The sequence below is a fragment of the Salvelinus alpinus genome, chromosome 23, assembly GCF_045679555.1.
Source record: "Salvelinus alpinus chromosome 23, SLU_Salpinus.1, whole genome shotgun sequence".
Classification (NCBI taxonomy): Eukaryota; Metazoa; Chordata; class Actinopteri; order Salmoniformes; family Salmonidae; genus Salvelinus; species Salvelinus alpinus.
Window position 1 is genome coordinate 43,890,350 of NC_092108.1, and position 23,541 is coordinate 43,913,890.

At 42.7% G+C, this 23,541-nt stretch overlaps 1 protein-coding gene across 1 annotated transcript; it reads left to right on the forward strand.

Annotated features, from left to right (window-relative positions):
• The first annotated feature begins 514 nt into the window (after window positions 1-514).
• On the forward strand, window positions 515-21,736 carry LOC139551107 (3-keto-steroid reductase/17-beta-hydroxysteroid dehydrogenase 7-like). The gene is made up of 9 exons (XM_071362512.1): window positions 515-692; window positions 1,258-1,461; window positions 2,911-3,003; window positions 11,535-11,649; window positions 19,125-19,319; window positions 19,996-20,100; window positions 20,228-20,284; window positions 20,795-20,893; window positions 21,324-21,736. Exons 1-9 carry the CDS (start codon window positions 658-660, stop codon window positions 21,456-21,458), a joined length of 1,038 nt encoding a protein of 345 aa, XP_071218613.1. The 5' UTR covers window positions 515-657; the 3' UTR covers window positions 21,459-21,736.
• The last annotated feature ends 1,805 nt before the right edge of the window (window positions 21,737-23,541 follow it).

Genomic DNA, 23,541 nt, shown 5'->3' on the forward strand with positions numbered 1-23,541 from the left:
TCCTGCCCCCTATCCATCTTTAGTGCAACCGGATTACGGATCAATTGAGCCAGGATCACCAAGATATCCTGGCTTAATCCCTTATCCTAGTTTTGTGCAACAGGCCCCAGCGCATGAAAGCCTAAATAGGCCTACATACCAAGCAAAATTTAAATACAAAAATCTAATGCGCACTTCACAAGAATTACATGCAAGAAATGTACTTTTTGAAATAAAAAAATGCATTAGGTAAAACCAAAATGTTGCGACAAAGAAAGCATTTTGATCATAGAATAAAACACATTTTTCATTCCTTGTTCTACATTTCTATTTGAGGTCTTTAAATTGTTTCAGATCTTGAAATGAAACAGCACTTGCAAAATGATTAAAGAAAATAAAAGTGTATTTCCTCTGCCCCCTCTCCTCTGTAGTCCTACAAAACTCCGCATTCGAGATTTTTTTATTTTGCGCTGATGGGAAGGATGATCCGCTTGGCTCTCTGTAGTTAAATCTGATTGGCCGACAGTGATGTGTCGTCATCCAATCACACCATGTAGCCGTGTCTGCATAGGCTATCGTTGTGTTCATAACATCGGACCAGAGTGTTGTACATTGATAGTATTATTTTCTGTTATCTTTTAACATTCACCAGTTTCCTACAATTGAAGAAGTGCCATCATGGAGAAAGTGATTTTAGTGACCGGTGCGAACAGGTAGGCAACGTACATTATTCATAAATCGGCTGACTGTCACTGCAGTTAATCTTGTCTAGGCTACTTGATGTGATAGGATAACGTTATTAATGCGATAACGTTACAATTTTGCCAATCATTGCCTGTCGGAGAATTAATGTGTTTGAAAAAAGTTAGGGTAAGCATTTGCAACAACGTTTCAAATGAAGAACCACTTGACGCAATATGGCGTTGTAACGTCATATTGTGGCAAATGTAGGCTACATGTTGACAAAGTTGCTGTTAGTGGAAATACTGCCAAGTTACATTCACATGTCTCACTTGTAATGAAGCTATTGCACTAATAGCCAAGTTACTCTCTACTCTATCTCAGGCCAGCTTGTTGTCATTTAGTCTGACTAATCCATAAACTGACTGATTCACTGATTGTCCACTGACTGTGTAATAACAGTTGACCTATGGAATTAAAATAAGCTTGTGTGTGCGTGCAATGCATGCACATGCAACACGTGTGTACATGAGGGCGTTTGTGTCCTACTCCTACAGTATATGTAATCTCCTATCTATGACCTCTCCATCTCCACAGTGGCATCGGCCTAGCCCTGTGTGAGCGGCTGCTCTATGAGGACAGTCGGCTGCAGCTGTGTCTGGCCTGCAGGAACATGCAGAGGGCTGAGGCGGCCCGCTCCGCTCTGCTGACCTCTCACCCCGACGCCCACATAGACCTGCTGCACCTGGATGTAGGCTCTGTCCGCTCGGTTCTCCACGCCGCCCACAAGGTCAAGGCTAGGTATAGACCATCAGACCATTACCCTGTTAACACCTCACACACACGTACACACACATACCGTACACACACTAGTGGAGGCTTCTCATAGGAGGAAGGGGAGGACCATCCTACTCAGTGAATTTCAGAAAAATGTAAAAAGTGAACCATTACAAAAAGTGATGCTTTTTAGATAAAACTATACAAAGTATATTCACGTCACCAAATAACTGACTAAAACACACTGTTTTGCAATGAAGTTTTACAGGAGCCTCAACAGCACTCTCTGGGGTAGCACCATGGTGTAGCCGAAGGCCAGCTATTTTCCATCCTCCTCTGAGCACATTGACTTCGATACAAAACATTTTAGGCTCATGATTCTTACCCTCTTCCATAGACTTACACAGTAATTATGACAACTTCCAAAGGATGTCCTCCAACCTACCCGGAGCTTTTGCAGCATGAACTGACATGTTGCCCACCCAATCAAAGGATCAGATAATTAAACTAGTACTGAAAGCATAAGCTACAGCTAGCAGTGCAGTGTGTAAAATGTGGTGAGTAGTTGACTCAAAGACAGAGAAAAACAATACTTGAACAGTTTTGAACAAATTATTTTCTTCAAAAATTGTATTAATTTATTGCCACTGGGCCCACAGGTGTAACTGCTAAACTGCTTGCTGTACACTGTACTGCGTGATTGTAGCTGGTTTACTAACGTGTTAGTTCTAGTAGCTATGTTGACTTTAGCTAATATAGTGACAATGATGTAGGCTGTGTGTGGTGGTTATGGTATGAAGGTTTGGCTTGGAAAGGTTTTTTCACCTAGTCACAGGCAGCTGTTGTGTTGTGCACTGAAGTCCACAAGCGAAGGGAAAATGTGAGAGGAGGAGAGCACGTTGAAATACCTTTCTTAAATGGAAGCAAACTGAATGAAAATGGGATAAACCTACCAGAATATTCTAGATCAGCTAGATGCAGACAAAAGTGTGCAAGGTGGTATTGAATGTGTCACTGTCTGTCACCTTGATTACTACGAATTTGTCTCTCGACATGTGCACCTGCATTAGAAACTTTAATTCGTAGGCTAGGTTGTAGAAACCGCATGATGGGTAAAGGGAAAATTCAAGTATCATGTAGTAGCCTAAACCTATCAATGTTACATTGAGCTGGGTGAATGGAAAATGAATGACAGTCATCCAATATGCTGTAATAGAAATAAGACCATGCTCATAAAAAAATGAATATATATATAATAAACAGCACCGACGCTGACACACAGACACACAAACACATCTGGATATGGGCTCTGTCCGCTAGGTGGTTTGTGCTGCCACACAGTAGAAGTAATAGTCATTAACCAGTTAACCCCTCACACATATACGTATAGACACACACACACAAATGCATACGTACTTTACATCCTTTTCAATGTGACATCAATAAATAATTTTACTAATACTCATTCCACAGGTACAACAGACTTGACTACCTATACCTTAATGCCGGGATCATGCCAAATCCACAGATTGACATCAAAGCCTTTTTCAAGGGCCTATTTTCTAGGTAAGGTAATCGCCTTCAAGCATTACTCTACTCTAACAACACGCACCATTTAATTTCTCAAGGAACCCCTGCAGTTCCCCAAGGAACCATTTCTAGTCAATGGTTCATGTTTGCACCTTCGGTTATTTGAGGGGTTCTTGGAGGAACCTTTAATGGTTCAATGTAGCAACGGGTTCCTCGAGGAACCTTGGGGTAGAGGTGTTGCTTAGTAGGGTCATGGCTTTAAGATAGATCTTTTTTTGGAAACCTGTTAGAGTAAATGTCATTACTGTTCATCTGTTGTGTTGTCATCAAATTTTATTGGTCACGTACACATGGTTAGCAGATGTTAATGCGAGTTGTTCAGTTCTAATTCTCGGAGTAAAAACTCAGAGGACATTTAAGAAAGCTTAACCAAGTTTATTCTGCCCAAGGTCAAAACAGCTGCATTCCGACAAAAACATTTTCACACAAGCACTGATATTTAACCGTTCCTCATAGGCTGAGTCTCCTCCTACCCATCTGTACAAACATCATTCTTCACTGCTAGGCAGGACACTAGTGATACGGGCATAAACTTTTATTTCTTCCTTTATTTGACCTGACCTCAACCCCCTTCCATCACTAATCCATGGCTCTCTCCCCTTATCAATGCCTGCCACATGTAATCACTTCCCTGCACTCAACACATTCCAAGCTTAGTTGCACACACGATATACCTTCCTCCTATAACCATTAACTTCTGGTGTAGACCCTCTAAACCTCAGCACTCCATCCGTGACATGAATAAGTATATTTCATATTCTCAGAACCCAACAGAGTGTAGAGAAATGCTTGTGCTTCTAGTTCCAACAGTGTATGTACATATAAATATATGGATGAGCGATGGCCGAGTGGCATAGCCAAGGTCCAATAGATGGTATAAAATACAGTATATACATATGATTAATGTTTTATAACTCGTTTTTCAACCACTCCACAAATTTCTTGTTAACAAACTATAGTTTTGGCAAGACGGTTAGGACATCTACTTTGTGCATGACACAAGTAATTTTCCCAACAATTATTTACAGACAGATTATTTCACTTATAATTCACTGCATCACAATTCCAGTGGGTCAAAAGTTTGCATACAGTAAGTTGACTACAGCTCGGAAATTTCCAGAAAATGATGTCATGGCTTTAGAAGCTTCTAATAGGCTAATTGACATCATTTGAGTCAATTGGAGGCCTACCTTCAAACTCAGTGCTTCTTTTCTTGACATCATGGGAAAATCAAAAGAAATCAGCCACGACCTCAGAAAAATAATTGTAGACCTCCACAAGTCTGGTTCATTCTTGGGGGCAATTGCCAAACGCCTGAAGGTACCACGTTCATCTGTATAACAATAGTACGCAAGTATGAACACCATGGGACCACACAGCCGTCATACCGCTCAGAAAGGAGAAGTGTTCTGTCTCCTAGAGATGAATGTACTTTGGTGCGAAAAGTGCAAATCAATCCCTGAACAACAGCAAAGGACCTTGTGAAGATGCTGGAGGAAACGGGTACAAAAGTATCTATATCCACAGTAAAACGAGTCCTATATTGAAATAACCTGAAAGGTCGCTCAGCAAGGAAGAAGCCACTGCTCCAAAACCACCATAAAAAAGCCAGACTACGGTTTGCAACTGCACATGGGGACAAAGATCGTACTTTTTGGAGAAATGTCCTCTGGTCTGATGAAACAAAAATAGAACTGTTTGGCCATAATGACCATCGTTATGTTTGGAGGAAAAAGGGGGAAGCTTGCAAGCCGAAGAACACCATCCCAACTGTGAAGCACGGGGTGGCAGCATCATGTTGTGGGGGTGCTTTGCTGCAGGAGGGACTGGTGCACTTCACAAATAGATGGCGTCATGAGGAAGGAAAATTATGTGAATATGTTGAAGCAACATCTCAAGACATCAGTCAGGAAGTTAAAGCTTGGTCGCAAATGGGTCTTCCAAATGGACAATGACCCCAAGCATTACATTTACATTTACATTTAAGTCATTTAGCAGACGCTCTTATCCAGAGCGACTTACAAATTGGTGCATTCACCTTATGATATCCAGTGGAACAACCACTTTACAATAGTGCATCTAACTCTTTTAAGGGGGGGGGGTTAGAAGGATTACTTTATCCTATCCTAGGTATTCCTTAAAGAGGTGGGGTTTCAGGTGTCTCCGGAAGGTGGTGATTGACTCCGCTGACCTGGCGTCGTGAGGGAGTTTGTTCCACCATTGGGGTGCCAGAGCAGCGAACAGTTTTGACTGGGCTGAGCGGGAACTGTACTTCCTCAGAGGTAGGGAGGCGAGCAGGCCAGAGGTGGATGAACGCAGTGCCCTTGTTTGGGTGTAGGGCCTGATCAGAGCCTGAAGGTACGGAGGTGCCGTTCCCCTCACAGCTCCGTAGGCAAGCACCATGGTCTTGTAGCGGATGCGAGCTTCAACTGGAAGCCAGTGGAGAGAGCGGAGGAGCGGGGTGACGTGAGAGAACTTGGGAAAGTTGAACACCAGACGGGCTGCGGCGTTCTGGATGAGTTGTAGGGGTTTAATGGCACAGGCAGGGAGCCCAGCCAACAGCGAGTTGCAGTAATCCAGACGGGAGATGACAAGTGCCTGGATTAGGACCTGCGCCGCTTCCTGCGTGAGGCAGGGTCGTACTCTGCGAATGTTGTAGAGCATGAACCTACAGGAACGGGTCACCGCCTTGATGTTAGTTGAGAACGACAGGGTGTTGTCCAGGATCACGCCAAGGTTCTTAGCACTCTGGGAGGAGGACACAATGGAGTTGTCAACCGTGATGGCGAGATCATGGAACGGGCAGTCCTTCCCCGGGAGGAAGAGCAGCTCCGTCTTGCCGAGGTTCAGCTTGAGGTGGTGATCCGTCATCCACACTGATATGTCTGCCAGACATGCAGAGATGCGATTCACCACCTGGTTATCAGAGGGGGGAAAGGAGAAGATTAATTGTGTGTCGTCTGCATAGCAATGATAGGAGAGACCATGTGAGGATATGACAGAGCCAAGTGACTTGGTGTATAGCGAGAATAGGAGAGGGCCTAGAACAGAGCCCTGGGGGACACCAGTGGTGAGAGCACGTGGTGCGGAGACAGATTCTCGCCACGCCACCTGGTAGGAGCGACCTGTCAGGTAGGACGCAATCCAAGCGTGGGCCGCGCCGGAGATGCCCAGCTCGGAGAGGGTGGAGAGGAGGATCTGATGGTTCACAGTATCAAAGGCAGCCGATAGGTCTAGAAGGATGAGAGCAGAGGAGAGAGAGTTAGCTTTAGCAGTGCGGAGCGCCTCCGTGACACAGAGAAGAGCAGTCTCAGTTGAATGACTAGTCTTGAAACCTGACTGATTTGGATCAAGAAGGTCATTCTGAGAGAGATAGCAGGAGAGCTGGCCAAGGACGGCACGTTCAAGAGTTTTGGAGAGAAAAGAAAGAAGGGATACTGGTCTGTAGTTGTTGACATCGGAGGGATCGAGTGTAGGTTTTTTCAGAAGGGGTGCAACTCTCGCTCTCTTGAAGACGGAAGGGACGTAGCCAGCGGTCAAGGATGAGTTGATGAGCGAGGTGAGGTAAGGGAGAAGGTCTCCGGAAATGGTCTGGAGAAGAGAGGAGGGGATAGGGTCAAGCGGGCAGGTTGTTGGGCGGCCGGCCGTCACAAGACGCGAGATTTCATCTGGAGAGAGAGGGGAGAAAGAGGTCAAAGCACAGGGTAGGGCAGTGTGAGCAGAACCAGCGGTGTCGTTTGACTTAGCAAACGAGGATCGGATGTCGTCGACCTTCTTTTCAAAATGGTTGACGAAGTCATCAGCAGAGAGGGAGGAGGGGGGAGGAGGGGGAGGAGGATTCAGGAGGGAGGAGAAGGTGGCAAAGAGCTTCCTAGGGTTAGAGGCAGATGCTTGGAATTTAGAGTGGTAGAAATTGGCTTTAGCAGCAGAGACAGAAGAGGAGAATGTAGAGAGGAGGGAGTGAAAGGATGCCAGGTCCGCAGGGAGGCGAGTTTTCCTCCATTTCCGCTCGGCTGCCCGGAGCCCTGTTCTGTGAGCTCGCAATGAGTCGTCGAGCCACGGAGCAGGAGGGGAGGACCGAGCCGGCCTGGAGGATAGGGGACATAGAGAGTCAAAGGATGCAGAAAGGGAGGAGAGGAGGGTTGAGGAGGCAGAATCAGGAGATAGGTTGGAGAAGGTTTGAGCAGAGGGAAGAGATGATAGGATGGAAGAGGAGAGAGTAGCGGGGGAGAGAGAGCGAAGGTTGGGACGGCGCGATACCATCCGAGTAGGGGCAGTGTGGGAAGTGTTGGATGAGAGCGAGAGGGAAAAGGATACAAGGTAGTGGTCGGAGACTTGGAGGGGAGTTGCAATGAGATTAGTGGAAGAACAGCATCTAGTAAAGATGAGGTCAAGCGTATTGCCTGCCTTGTGAGTAGGGGGGGAAGGTGAGAGGGTGAGGTCAAAAGAGGAGAGGAGTGGAAAGAAGGAGGCAGAGAGGAATGAGTCAAAGGTAGACGTGGGGAGGTTAAAGTCACCCAGAACTGTGAGAGGTGAGCCATCCTCAGGAAAGGAACTTATCAGGGCGTCAAGCTCATTGATGAACTCTCCAAGGGAACCTGGAGGGCGATAAATGATAAGGATGTTAAGCTTGAAAGGGCTGGTAACTGTGACAGCATGGAATTCAAAGGAGGCGATAGACAGATGGGTCAGGGGAGAAAGAGAGAATGTCCACTTGGGAGAGATGAGGATCCCAGTGCCACCACCCCGCTGACCAGAAGCTCTCGGGGTGTGCGAGAACACGTGGGCAGACGAGGAGAGAGCAGTAGGAGTAGCAGTGTTATCAGTGGTAATCCATGTTTCCGTCAGTGCCAAGAAGTCGAGGGACTGGAGGGAAGCATAGGCTGAGATGAACTCTGCCTTGTTGGCCGCAGATCGGCAGTTCCAGAGGCTGCCTGAGACCTGGAACTCCACGTGGGTCGTGCGCGCTGGGACCACCAGGTTAGAGTAGCAGCGGCCACGCGGTGTGAAGCGTTTGTATGGTCTGTGCAGAGAGGAGAGAACAGGGATAGACAGACACATAGTTGACAGGCTACAGAAGAGGCTACGCTAATGCAAAGGAGATTGGAATGACAAGTGGACTACACGTCTCGAATGTTCAGAAAGTTAAGCTTACGTTGCAAAAAATCTTATTGACTAAAATGATATAGTACTGCTGGCTGGTGAAATAGGCTAGCTAGCAGTGGCTGCGTTGTTGACTTTGTTTGAAAGTGTAGCTGGCTAGGTAACCTCTAACTGGCTAGGTAACCTCGACAATTACTCTAGACTACACAATTATCTTGGATACAAAGACGGCTATGTAGCCAGCTAAGATCAAACAAATCAAACTGTTGTACTGTAATGAAATGAAATGTAATACTACCTGTAATACTACCTGTGGAGCAAAGCGGAATGCAACTACTCGCTCCAAACCAAACCGGAAGTGCGTATCGTAGAGGGAGAGGCAATAGAAGTGTTGTTTCTTGTATTATTGTCTTTTGTGTCTTTAGAGGACTGCTTCACCTTAATGTCCCCTTTCCCTTTTCTTCTGTCCTTATTTTGTCCCACTTTGTCCCTTCTTTGTCCCTTCTTCTCTTCTGCCAACTAGACACTCCTTGTTAGCTAGCTAGCTTCTTTCAGGAATGTCCCTAGCAACTGCCTAGCAACAGGTAAACAACTTAGCTAGCTAAGAAAACGGTATAATTTTATGAAAAATTATATTATAAAAAAAGCATACTTCCAAAGTTGTGGAAAAATGGCTTAAGGACAACAAAGTCAAGGTATTGGAGTGGCCATCACAAAGCCCTGACCTCAATCCTATAGAAAATGTGTGGGTAGAACTGAAAAATCGTGTGCGAGCAAGGAGGCCTACAAACCTGACTCAGCTCTGTCAGGAGGAATGGGCCAAAATTCACCCAACTTATTGTGGGAAGCTTGTGGAAGGCTACCCGAAACGTTTGACCCAAGTTAAACAATTTAAAGGCAATGCTACCAAATACTAATTGAGTGTGTGTAAACTTCTGACCCACTGGGAATGTGATGAAAGAAATAAAAGCTGAAATGAATCGTTTTCTCTACTATTATTCTGACATTTCACATTCTTAAAATAAAGTGGTGATCCTAACAAACCTAAGACAGGGAATTTTTACTAGGATTAAATGTCAGGAATTGTGGATAAACTGAGTTTAAAAGTATTTGGCTTAGGTGTATGTAAACTTCCGACTTCAACTGTATGTAAACATTATTAAAGTGGCATTATTTAAAGTGGCATTGTTTTAAAGTGACTAGTTATTAAAGTGGCCAGTGATAGGGTCTCAATGTAGGCAGCAGCCTCTCTGAGTTAGTGATCGCTGTTTAGCAGTCTGATGGCCTTGAGTTAGAAGCTGTTTTTCAGTCTCTCGGTCTCAGCATTGATGCACCTGTACTAGAGGTCGACCGATGATGATTTTTCAACGCCGATACCGATTTATTGGAGGACCAAAAAAAGCCGATACCTATTTAAATCGGTCGATTTTTTTTTTTTTTTTTTATATATGTATATATATATATATATATTTTTTTTTTAATATATATATTTGTAATAATGACAATTACAACAATACTGAATGAACACTTATTTTAACTTAATATAACACATAAATCAAAATCAATTTAGTCTCAAATAAATAATGAAACATGTTCAATTTGGTTTAAATAATGCAAAAACACAGTGTTGGAGAAGAAAGTAAAAGTGCAATATGTGCCATGTAAAAAAGCTAATGTTTAAGTTCCTTGCTCAGAACATGAGAACATATGAAAGCTGGTGATTCCTTTTAACATGAGTCTTCAATATTCCCAGTTAAGATGTTTTAGGTTGTAGTTATTATAGGAATTATAGGACTATTTCTCTCTATACCATTTGTATTTCATATACCTTTGACTATTGGATGTTCTTATAGGCACTATAGTATTGCCAGCCTAATCTCGGTAGTTGATAGGCTTGAAGTCATAAACAGCGCTGTGCTTCAAGCATTGCGAAGAGCTGCTGGCAAACGCAGGAAAGTGCTGTTTGAATGAATGCTTACGAGCATGCTGCTGCCTACCACAGCACAGTCAGACTGCTCTATCAAATCATAGACTTAATTATAATATAATAACACACAGAAATACGAGCCTTATGTCATTAATATGGTCATATCTGGAAACTATAATTTCGAAAACAAAACCTTTATTCTTTCAGTGAAATACGGAACCGTTCCTTATTTTATCGAAAGGGTGGCAACCCTAAGTCTAAATATTGCTGTTACATTACACAACCTTCAATGTTATGTCATAATTATGTAATATTCTGGCAAATTAATTACGGTCTTTGTTAGGAAGAAATGGTCTTCACACAGTTCGCAAGGAGCCAGGAGGCCCAAACGGCTGCAAATACCCTGACTCTGCTTGCACAGAACGCAAGAGAAGTGACACAATTTCCCTAGTTAATATTGCCTGCTAACATGAATTTCTTTTAACTAAATATGCAGGTTTAAAAAAATATATACTTGTGTATTGATTTTAATAAAGGCGTTGATGTTTATGGTTAGGTACATTGGTTCAACGACAGTGCTTTTTTGGCGAATGCGCTTGTTAAATCATCACCCATTTGGCGAAGTAGGGTGTGATTCGATGATAAATTAACAGGCACTGCGGTTTTGTAGTTTCAATGAGGCTAACAGAGGTGTATGAGTTCCTCAAGAGCCTATGCAAATCCCGAAGTTGGAGTAGTTACCACTTTATAAGGTTCTTTGGGCTCCCGAGTGGCGCAGCGGTCTAAGGCACTGCATCTCAGTGCTAGAGGCGTCACTGCAGACCCTGGTTCGATTCCAGGCTGTATCAAAACCGTCCGTGATTGGGACATAGGGCGGCGCACAATTGGCCCAGCGTCATTAGGGTTTGGCTGGGGTAGGCCTTCATTGTAAATAGTAATTTGTTCTTAACTGACTTGCCTAGTTAAATAAAATAAATACATGTATTACTATGTGTAATCAGCAATGTTAATATTATATTTTAATATGTAATCTGCATAAATATTCAAGGAAAGTTGTAGAAACTTAACATAATGAAAAGGTATGACATTTACCCTGACGGGTGGCCAAAAAGCCACAACGCCAATAAGCCACATCTCCAATCTGATAGGCTGCCATCTCTACAATCATTTATTAAAAAAGTTCCAAATTTAACCCATCCCATGACGAAAAGGTTCTGGTTTTAAACTTTACACAGGGGTTCCTCGAAGATCCTTTTCAGAGGGGTTCCTCAAGGAACCTTTTTGAACTGGAAAGGTTCCACCAGTGTGGCAACCCATAAGGTTCTTCCAGGCACCTTTACTTCTCTCACAACTAGACTCCAAGTACAAATCAGTTTGACCCCCTGAAAAAGTTTGAACTTAACCCTTCAGATATATATGTCTAGTAAGTGTTTAGCGTTGCCCTGTGCTCTGATGTGATGTCATCTTTGTGCTGCAGCAACGTCATCAAAATGTTTGCCACAGCAGAGGGCCTCCTGACCCAGCAGGACCATGTCAACAAAGATGGACTACAGGAAGTGTTCGCCACAAACCTTTTTGGTCACTTTGTGCTGGTAAGTCACTTATCTTATTTTATCCTATCGTATCGTAATGTTTCTCAACACAGAGAGGTTTGTTTCAAATGGAAACAGAGCCTGGAAATTAAAACATAAGCTAGTTAGAGCCAGGTGTTTTTTCTTACCTACGTAACCTGACCCGGGCCCCTGTTACAACTAAGGGATAGGGCCTGGGGTTTCCCTGGTCAGATTTCATGGTCACATGGTGAGGAAAAAGGTAAAGGTGGGCTGAACTCACTGATTTCGCCTCGCTATTAAGAAATGATAGAAGCCATAACGAGAGTTGTCTTGAGGCTTTGGTATGATGTTGGTTGTGTGTTCCTCTTTACTCACCATAGTTGAAATATCCCATACAGCCACTTTACTTTCAACAAGGGGTTGTGTGACTAATGGCTTTGCAAATGCCGGGTCATGTGCTGATGTGCTCCTAATCAATTCTATATTTTTTTGGGTGCTGCCAAGTAGCGGTCTCGTAGTAGGCATGTGGGAACAATTGAAATCTAAAGCCAACCCAAGAAACTGTGACGTCCGGGATTCCTTAAATCTCACAGAACAATTTTTGGAAAACACTGACATTATGACTCAAGTTCTCCTACTTAACACTTTTTTGCCAATTGTGGGACTACTATTGATGCCACATTGGCCATTTTCAACCAGATAAGTTGTTTTTTGAGTTGGCCCCTTTGTTAGAGGAAAACCACAAAGGTATTGGAAACTTTAAAAACTCATCTACTTTTCAGAACCACAGAGAAAATGATACCCAGCTTACTGTAACAGGTAGTAACCTCTAGAGACTCATGCCATTAACTATTAAACGTTTGTTTCTATCTTGTCCATTTTGTTTCCATGCTGTACCGTCCATGCACCTTACTCTGTAGTCCCTTGGACTGGCATTAGACAGTCTCAGTGATAGGACACGCCAGATGACAGGCAAGGGCTGGAATTCAATCAAACCAGGCATTCATTAGCTATGTTTACTTTCATGTACTTTTTCATAGTTCTTGGGGTAATTTCACTCATCATATTTCTTGATTCCCAATTGAACACGAATTTTATTCATTTTCCACAAGACACAAAGACAAAAGGACAAAAAATATAAGAAAAAGTCAAGTCAAAATTAAACCTACCGTATATGAGAGAGTAATCTTACCTGTCCAGGTCTCCAGACTAACATTTTCCAAGTTTTTCAGTTTGTGACAACAGCCCATGATTTGGTCGCACACAAATATTTTGCAGCGTCACGCAATAGAAACAAATTGGTATCGTTACTGAGATGGTAATAGGGCTGTGGCAGTCATTACATTTTGTCAGCCGGTGATTGCCATGCAAATAGCTGCCAATCTCATGGTAATTAACCGTTAATTAAACATAAACACATTTAGCATCTCCTGGCTTTCACGCATAGCCTAAAAGCCATTGATGCGGACCTTGGGAACATCTACTTTAAAAACATTTAGTCTAATAAATCCAATTTAATATAGCCCACACCATCACAATAAATCTATTTATTTTAGGCAGGTCTAATAAACTCAGCAAAAACATAAACGTCCTCACTGTCAACTGCGTTTATTTTCAGCAAACTTAACATGTGTAAATATTTGTATGAACATAACAAGATTCAACAACAGACTTAAACTGAACAAGTTCCACAGACATGTGACTAACAGAAATTGAATAATGTGTCCCTGATCAAAGGGGGGGTCAAAATCAAAAGTAATAGTCAGTATCTGGTGTGGCCACCAGCTGCATTAAGTACTGCAATGCATCTCCTTCTCATGGACTGCACCAGATTTGCCAGTTCTTCCTGTGAGATGTTACCCCACTCTTCCACCAAGGCACCCGCAAGTTCCCGGACATTTCTGGGGGGAATGGCCCTAGCCCTCACCCTCCGATCCAACAGGTCTCAGACGTGCTCAATGGGATTGAGATCCGGGCTCTTCGCTGGCCATGGCAGAACACTGAGATTCCTGTCTTGCAGGAAATCACGCACAGAACGAGCAGTATGGCTGGTGGCATTGTCATGCTGGAGGGTCATGACAGGATGAGCCTGCAGGAAGGGTACCACATGAGGGAGGAGGATGTCTTCCCTTTAACGCACAGCGTTGAGATTGCCTGCAATGACAACAAGCTCAGTCTGATGATGCTGTGACACACCGCCCCAGACCATGACGGACCCTCCACCTCCAAATCGATCCCGCTCCAGAGTACAGTCCTCGGTGTAACGCTCATTCCTTCGACGATAAATGCGAATCTGACCATCACCCCCGGTGAGACAAAACCGCGACTCGTCAGTGAAGAGCACTTTTTGCCAGTCCTGTCTGGTCCAGCGACAGTGGGTTTGTGCGCATAGGCGACATTGTTGGCGGTGATGTCTGGTGAGGACCTGCCTTACAACAGGCCTAAGAGCCCTCAGTCCAGCCTCTCTCAGCCTATTGCGGACAGTCTGAGCACTGGCCACATCTGCAGTCCTCATGCCTCCTTGCAGCATGCCTAAGGCACATTCACGCAGATGAGCAGTGACCCTGGGCATCTTTCTTTTGGTGTTTTTCAGAGTCAGTAGAGGGCCTCTTTAGTGTCCTAAGTTTTCATAACTGTGACCTTAATTGCCTACCGTCTGTAAGCTGTTAGTGTCTTAACGACCGTTCCACAGGTGCATGTTCGTTAATCGTTTATGGTTCATTGAACAAGCATGGGAAACTGTGTTTTTAACCCTTTACAATGAAGATCTATGAAGTTATTTGGATTTTTACGAATTATCTTTGAAAGAGGGTCCTGAAAAAGGGACTTTTCTTTTTTGCTGGGTTTATTAAGAAAATGTAGAAGAAGAATAACATATGAAGAACAGAATAGCATATTCTGAGTTGTCCTTATGTTAGGCCCTGAGCTGGCTATGCCATATGGCTATAGGCTACAAAAGTTCATTTAGCAGACAATATTTGCTTAGAATTCCATGGCATTATTTTATGTTATTTTATAGTATGAAGAATAGGCCTACAATTGCACATACAGTGCATTTGGAAAGTATTCAGACCCCTTAACTTTTTCCATATTTTGTTATGTTACAGCCTTATTCTAAAATAAAAATCCTCAACTGTGGGACCTTTTTATATAGACAGGTGTGTGCCTCTCCAAATCATGCCCATCAATTGAATTTACCACAGGTGGACTCCAATCAAGTTGTATAAACATCTCAAGGATGATCAATGGAAACAGGAAGCACCGGAGCTCAATTTCGAGTCTCATCGCAAAGGCTCTGAATACTTACATGAATAAAGTATTTTTGTTTTTTATTTTTAATATATTTGCCAACATTTTTTAAAACCTGTTTTCACTTTGTCATGAAGTGGTATTGTGTGTAGATGAATGATAAACATTTTTAAAATCAATTTTAGAATAAGGCTGTTTCCTAACAAAATGTTGAAAAAGTCAAGGGGTCTGAATAGGTTTTGAATGCACTGTACACACATACTTTTGTGTTATATGTGGACACCCCATCAAATGATTGGATTCGGCTATTTCAGCCACACCCGTTGCTGACAGGTGTATAAACTCGGTTGCAGCACTCACAAACTTCCTCTGGAAGCAACGTCAGCACAATAACTGTTTGTCAGGAGCTTCATGAAATGGGTTTCCATGGCCAATAAGCCTAAGATCACCAAGCGCAATGCCAATTTGGATTCTGGAGCAGTGGAAAAGTGATAAATTAGCTACACCATCTGCCAGTCCGACGGACGAATCTGGGTTTGGCAAATGCCAGGAGAACGCTACCTGCCCGAATTCATCGTGCCAACTGTAAAGTTTGGTGGAGGAGGAATATGGTCTGGGGCTGTTTTTCATGGTTCGGTCTAGGCCCCTTAGTTCCAGTGAAGGGAAATCGTAACGCTACAGCATACAATGACATTCTAGACGATTCTGTGCTTCCAACTTTTTGGCAACAGTTTCAGCATGACAATGCCCCCGTGCACAAAGTGAGGTCCATACAGAAATGTTTTGTCGATCGGTGTGGAAGAACTTGACTGGCCCTGACCTCAACCCCATCGAACGCCGACTGCAAGTCTGTTCTAATCACCCAAAATCAGTGCCCGACCTCAACTATTCTCTTGTGGCTGAATGGAAACAAGTCCCCGCAGCAATGTTCCAACATGAGGCTGTTATAGCAGCAAAGGGTTAACCAACTCCATGTTAATGCCCAGGATTTTGGAATGATATGTTCAACGAGCAGGTGTCCACATACTCTTGGTCATGTAGTGTTCCTAAATAAAATATAAAGGGTAGGCTTCAAATAATTTCAGAGGGACTGCATACATGTGGCTATTCTGTGTTGAGTGGTTAACAAAGAAACAGTTCCTCCTATATGCTTTATTTACAGTTATTTATAGAAATTTAGTTGTGATACTGTTAGGCTATGTGTTTAGATTTTTTATACATTCTAAGGCTGCATGATGAGACTCTAATGATAAGAGGCATAAGCTCTGCTCTATTTCTTGCGCAGGCTGCACACACTTCATCAGTCTCTCATTCACAATTTGACAAGCACTTGATAATATTCACACCCATCAGACTATTCTCAATCTTTAATCTGGTCTTTACATATAGCCTACTAATATATGCTACCGTTCAAAAGTTTGGGGTCACTTAGAAATGTCCTTGTTTTTGAAAGAAAAACACTTTTTCCCCCCCATTTAAAATAACATCAAATTGATCAGAAATACAGTGTAGACATTGTTAATGTTGTAAATGACTGCTGTGCTTTTCTTTAAAAAAACAAGGACATTTCTAAGTGACCCCAAACTTCTTCTTTTTTTTTACACACATACGTGTGTAATTATTTTTTATTTAGAATGGCTCACAATTTTTTTTTTATCCGTAGCCTGCACATAGCAAATGGAGGTTATGTAGTACGTTTTTTAATATGCAGGCATAGGCAGTGCGTCCATAAGACTAGGGGAAGCTAAGCTTTCCCTAAAGTAAATTGAATTAAATTGCCAAAATGATATAGCCTAATTAGCCTACTCCTGTCTATACAAAAATAAATAAAATCATTAAAAATAGGCTACTAAAACATGATTTGGCCACAGACGATCATTACTTAAAAAAGAAATATTTGGTCAGGTTATTGTTTAGTTGTGACTGTCTGTGAAAAGTAGAGAGGCCAAGCCAGGCATAATAGAATCGAGGGAAAACATAGTTTGGAAAGCAAATGGTCATTGCTGTAAAGATAAGACAATGAAGAGACTAGATAGACGTCATATTCTATTTGTCTCCCCTTCTTGTAGGCCTATTATATGGATCAGACATAATTTTTATTGATCTGTTTGTCAGTGTCAGCAGAGTAGGCTGCCTTGTAATTTGTTGTAATAAAAAAATATTCTGCTAATGTCTCCAGTCATATAAAATGTAGTAGAATTGCATGAAATGTGTTTAAAATGCCACATTTTTCCCATGCAAAGAAAGAAGAAATATATCTGATCTCGCCTAGGTCTACGCAATACCTGCTCAGCCATGCATTGAACGCTTTTTTTCAAACAGTGATTGGAGTTCTGTTATTAGCCTAAATTATGACTATCCAATCTACTCATCACATTGTGAATAGTAGGCTATCTTACATAAGTCTGCAAATGCCATGATGCATGGAATGCTTTCACAAGCCGCCTTCCAGTGGCTTCAGTTCTTGGGTATGCCGCTACAAGCATGGCACACCTGTATTTGGGGACTTTCTCAGGTTGGATGGGGAGCGTAGCTGCGCAGCTATTTTCAGGTCTCTGGAACAGGTTTTCATCAAGGCTTCCTTTTTGTGCTTTGCTCTGTTCATCTTTTCCCTCGATCCTGACTAGTCTCCCAGTCCCTGCCGCTGAAAAACACCCCTACAGCATGATGCTGCCACCACCATGCTTCACCGTATGGATGGTGCCAGGTTTCATCCAGATGTGACACATTCAGGCCAAAGAGTTCAATCTTGGTTTCCCATGGTCGGAGAGTCTTTAGGTGCCTTTTGGCAAACTCCAAGCGGGCTGTCATGTGACTTTTGCTGAGCAGTGGCTTCCGTCTGGCCACTCTACCATTGGTGGAGTGCTGCAGAGATGGTTGATTGGTGGAGTGCTGCAGAGATGGTTGTCCTTCTGGAAGGTTCTGTCCTCTGTCAGAGGACAGAGGACTCCACAGAGGAACTCTAGAGCTCTGTCAGAGTGACCATGGAGTTCTTGATCACTTCCCTGACCAAAGCCCTTCTCCCCAGATTGCTCAATTTGGCTGAGTGGCCAGCTCTAGGAAGAGTCTTGGTGGTTACAAACTTCTTCCGTTTAAGAATGATGGCCACTGTGTTCTTGGGGACCTTCAATGCAGCAGACATTTTTTGATACCTTTCCCCAGATCTGTGCCTCGACACAATCCTGTCTCGGCGCTCTACAGACAATTCCTTCGACCTCATGGCTTGGTTTTTGCTCTGCAAATGCACTGACAACTGTGGGACCTTATATAGACAGGTATTTGCCTTTCCAAATCATGTCCAATCAATTGAATTTACCACAGGTGGACTCCAATCATGCTGTAGAAACATATCTATTTATTTAATCAATTTTAGAATGAGGCTATAACGTAATAAAATGTGGAAAAAGTCAAGGGGTCTGAATACATTCTGAATGCACTGTATATGTAGGCTACACCGGTTGTAAAATAGATTAATGTGCTTAATTAAAAAAATAATTGTTGCTATTGTTGTTATATTTTACTGTTCAAATTTGGCTCCAGAATTTTATGATTTTTCCTTTGTTCAATAGAGATGAATCTTTATGTGCACTAATATCATATGCAAGTTTATTTTGGGATAACTCCCCAACCGAGTAAGTGGAAACCCAAAACACATTAGCTGGATCACTAACTAAATATAATACCTACTGCTAGTAGCCAAAATGAATTTAACTAGCGCTTGTATTTCGTCTCGCTACGCCCTCCTGTGGGTGCTAGCAATCCAGTAGGAGCTGGAAGCTAGAGTGAACTTCGATTGTTCAATAGTGCCGCAATATCACAGAGTATTTGCATAAAGTTAAGCTTTCCCCAACTTAGGTTCCGCACTGTTCACACTCCCTTGCCCATGCTCGCATCGCCTAATGGTCCCCCTGTTTTTTCCCCGCAATTGGATTTTTAAATGTTATACAATCAGAAATATATATTTTTTCTTCTTCCGGGAAAGTAGTGGCTCGCTCGACTCAGCAGCAGGCCCATGCAAAACAGGATGGAGACTTTCATTACAGGAATAATGAGAATTTACTGTTTGACCAACTCATGGTTTTAGCCTCCTAAAGAATAGGACGTTTTTAGTGAGGTGAGCATGTACATTGTGTAGCTCGCACCAATGCGGTGTCAGAGGGTCGCAAAATGCGATGAAACGGTTGCAGTCTGGAGCCCTGCTGTCTCATTGGTCCAGGTTATCTGTCCCTTCAAACATTGTCATACTTTCCGTCTCTATGTTCTAGGTCAGGGACCTAGACTCTATCCTTTGCCAGGCTGGTCAGACCTCCCGGGTAGTGTGGACTTCGTCCAGCAATGCCAGACGCTCGGCCTTCAGTCTAGACGATGTCCAGCACAGACTGGGGACAGAGTCCTACGCGTCCTCCAAGTATGCCTCCGACCTCATCAGCCTTGCCCTCAACAGACACAACAACAGCCAGGTGAGCCAAAATGTTCACTCAGTTACACATGGCAGTATTGGGCTATGAGCCACTGGTGGGTTGTGGCAGATCCATTTTGGATCCTTGCAAGTGATGTGTACTAGGTTAGGTACACACTTATTCAGTTGCACATGGCTTTGTTTGCCTAAAGGCTTCTTTATATTCCAAAAGTTGCATGCGTACGCACAGCAGTCTTCTAGAATATTGGACCGTTGGCTTACTTTTCACATTCTCAGAGCAACTCAAGCAATTTCTCCAACTGTCAACACGTTCAAATGAATAGAGGACGCGTACCGGAGTCACATTGGTTGGGAATTGTGGGAGGTAGGCATTCGGGCTGTGCGTCCCCCACGGATGTTGGTCTCAAGAGAAGCGTAGCTATGTCACAATGGGATGCCGGACTATCGCGTCTCAGCGTCTGTGGACTACGGTTTACCCTTAATCATAATTCAGGAGCAACTGGTGGGTTGTGGTGGGTTCGTTCTGGGTCCTGGCCTGGTGAGAGACTGGATTGTCTATGCTAGATCCTAATGCAATTGTGAATGCTGCCCTCTCTCTTTGTTCATAATGTCAAGTTGCATGACATTTTATATTTAGTAAAACTCTACCTCAAAAGTCAGTGCATGTATCGGATAATCAATAATAATACTTTTTTTTTTTTTTACACGATTGACAGGGGCTGTACTCATCAGTGATTTGTCCAGGGCTGGTGATGACCAATCTTACCTATGGCATCCTCCCCTCCTTCTTCTGGACCCTCATCATGCCTATCATGTATCTTGTAAGTTGGTTTTACCCTTTAGTCTTCTTTTACTGTTTTGACAATTTTTTGTGGTCTTGTGATTTCATCAGAAAATCTCATTTGTACAACTTGTATTGTTACTTAACATGTTTGTCTTTATGAACAGATAAGAATCTTCACCAACACGTTCACACTGACACCGTACAATGGAGCTGGAGCATTGGTGTGTCTCTCAGAAACTAATCTAAACAGTTCAGATATGTATTATTTACATATTAACATCTAATATTATACATATTTATGGGCTGGTTTCCCAGACACAGATGAAAAGCTTATTCCTGGACTAAAAAGCATAATCTGTGTCCGGGTAACCGAACATGTATCGTCTTTTTTATGTAATGTTACTATCAATTAACTTGTTTTTACATTCTGCATCTTTGATCTGTTTGGGCAATTATTGGATATTTTACAGCATAAGAATATTTAAATATGAAATCAGTATTTTCTTAGTATTTTACAGTTAATTACAACTGCGTCCTTACAACAAACATTGTGGTATATTCATAGTATTACTGCATTATCACTCTAGCCATGCTTATCTGATGGTTTTTGTGTGTTTATCCGGGAGATGCTTTTACGGTTTAAAATGTCACTCTCAACAGCTTGAAATGTTTAGATAATACATCCTTTGAGTCATATTTCATAATCTGATATGTCATCCTGCCTTTAATAGCACTCGCTGTTTCTGAAAAAACCAGAGTCCCTGGATCCGAGGGCAAAGTATCACAGTTTGACGTCAGGCATGGGGAGCAACTACACGCAGCCTCGACAAGTGAGTGTGTCTTTCACGGTCTTTATATAATCATACCCCCCCCCCCAAATCATATTCAAAAGACAGTAAGCAAACACTATAGAAAGCTAGGCCCCAAGATAAACATCTATAATATTAAAGTTGAGAATAGATTCTATATTACTGTTTCGGTCTGATAGGGTTGTTCTAGCTTTAGGGGCGGCAGGTAGCCTAGTGGTTAGAGCGTTGGGCCAGTAACCGAAAGGTTGTTAGATCGAATCCCTGAGCTGACAAGGTAAAAATCTGACGTTCTGGCCCTGAACAAGGCAGTTAACCCACTGTTCCTGTCGTTGTCGTTGTAAATAAGAATTTGTTCTTAACTGACTTGCCTAGTTAAATAAAATAAAAAAATAGGTTTATTTGATAGAAAAAGTAGCCTTTTTCTCATGACTTTGGTGTTTTCTGTTTTTAGATGGACATCGATGACGACATGTCAGAGGCCCTGTATGTGAAACTGCTGGAAATGGAAAAAGCTGCTCGTAAGAGATTGAAAGAAGAGGATGACAATGAACAAGCCTACAAAAAGTACCTCAACCAGACAGAGTAGTATTTTGTACGGCTATTCTCCTTGACTGACTAGTTAAGGCCTAATCACTCAACTTTTATTCTATAGCATATAATCTACAGTGCCTTCGGAAAGTACTCCGACCGCTTGACTTTTTACACATTTTGTTACGGTACAGCCTTATTCTAAAATGGATTAAATACATTTTTTAAATCCTCAGCAATCTACACATAATACACCATAATGACAAAGTGAAAACAGATTTTTTTAATTGTTTGCAAATGTATTAAAAAATAAAAACAAATACCTTATTTACAAAAGTATTCAGCCCCTTTGCTATGTGACTCAAAATTGAGAGCAGGTGTATCCTGTTTCCATTGATCATCCTTGAGATTTCTACAACTTGATTGGAGTCTGCCTGTGGTAAATTCAATTGATTGGACATGATTTGGAAAGGCACACACCTGTCTATATAAGGTCCCACAGTTGACAGTGCATGTCAGAGCAAAAACAAACAAACAGGCCATGAGGTTAAAGGAATTGTCTGTAGAGCTCCGAGACAGGATTGTGTCAAGGCACAGATCTGGGGAAGGGTACCAAAACATTTCTGCAGCATTGAAGGTCCCCCAAGAACACAGTGGCCTCCATCATTCTTAAATAGAAAAAGTTTGAAACCACCAAGACGAGCTGGCAGCCTGGCCAAACTGAGCAATAGGGGGAGAATGGACTTGGTCAGGGAGGTGACCAAGAACCTGATGGTCACTCTGACAGAGCTCCAGAGTTCCTCTGTGGAGATGGGAGAACCTTCCAGAAGGACAACCATCTATGCAGCTCTCCACCAATCAGGCCTTGATGGTAGAGTGCCCAGACGGAAGCCACTCCTCAGTAAAAGGCACATGACAGCCCGCTTTGAGTTTGCCAAATGGCACCTAAACTCAGAACATGAGAAACATGATTCTCTGGTCTGATGAAACTAGGATTGAACTATTTGGCCTGAATGCCAAGAGTCACGTCTGGAGGAAACCTGGCACCATCCCTACGGTGAAGCGTGGTACCAGCATCATGCTGTGGCGATGTTTTTCAGCGGCAGGGAATGGGAGACTAGTCAGGATCGAGGAAAAGATGAACGGAGCAAAGTACAGAGAGATGGATCCTTGATGAAAACCTGATCCAGAGCGCTCAGGACCTCAGACTAGGGCAACGGTTCACCTTCCAACAGGACAACGACCCTAAGCACACAGCCAAGACAACGCAGGAGTGGCTTCGGGACAAGTCTCTGAATGTCCTTGAGGGGCCCAGCCAGAGCCCGGACTTGAACCCGATCGAACATCTCTGGAGAGACCTAAAAATATCCATGCAGCAACGCTCCCCATCCAACCTGACAGAGCTTGAGAGAATCTGAAAAGAAGAATGGGAGAAACACCCCAAATACAGATGTGCAAAGACTGTAGCGTCATACCCAAGACGATTCGAGGCTGTAATTGCTGCCAAAGGTGCATCAACAAAGTACTGAGTAAAGGGTCTGAATACTTATGTAAATGTGATATTTTAATTAGCAAAAAAATCTAAAAAACTGTTTTTGCTTTGTGATTATGGGGAATTGTGTATAGATTGATGAGGGGAAAAAACTATTTAATAAATGTTAGAATAAGGTTGTAACCAAACAAAATTTGGAAAAAGTCAAGGGGTCTGAATACTTTCCGAAAGCACTGTATATAAACGAAACAGTTTTATTCAGTGTGTTTTACTCCGTGTGAATGAAGAGAAATGGTATGCTCTGTATAAGTTGACCATAGCCATGAGGAACGAGTAGTGGTTTGAATTATGTCGCTCTATTTGAGTGAATACTCTATAGAATCAGCTGTATGCATTGACTTTTTATCAGCCATCATTTTCAATAGCCTCCCTAGTTGATTAGAGGTTTCCCATTTTTCAAGCACTTCATAATTTGATCTTGGTTAGAGTACGCTAGCTAGGCTACACGAGTGCTGTTCCTTTTGTGACTATGACAGGAACATGTACAGTAGGCACTCAAGTAGATACAATATGGTTTAAAGAATATATTAAAACAGAGACTGCAACTTGAACACTGAAATCCACTGAAAATACTGGAACACTAAAAGCA

Excerpts from the sequence above, each read along its gene's own strand:
- LOC139551107 (XM_071362512.1), top strand. The coding sequence starts at position 658 with ATGGAGAAAGTGATTTTAGTGACCGGTGCGAACAG. Across the intron at positions 1,462-2,910 it reads GCCCACAAGGTCAAGGCTAG|GTACAACAGACTTGACTACC; the intron begins GTATAGACCATC and ends CTCATTCCACAG. Across the intron at positions 20,285-20,794 it reads ACAATGGAGCTGGAGCATTG|CACTCGCTGTTTCTGAAAAA; the intron begins GTGTGTCTCTCA and ends TGCCTTTAATAG.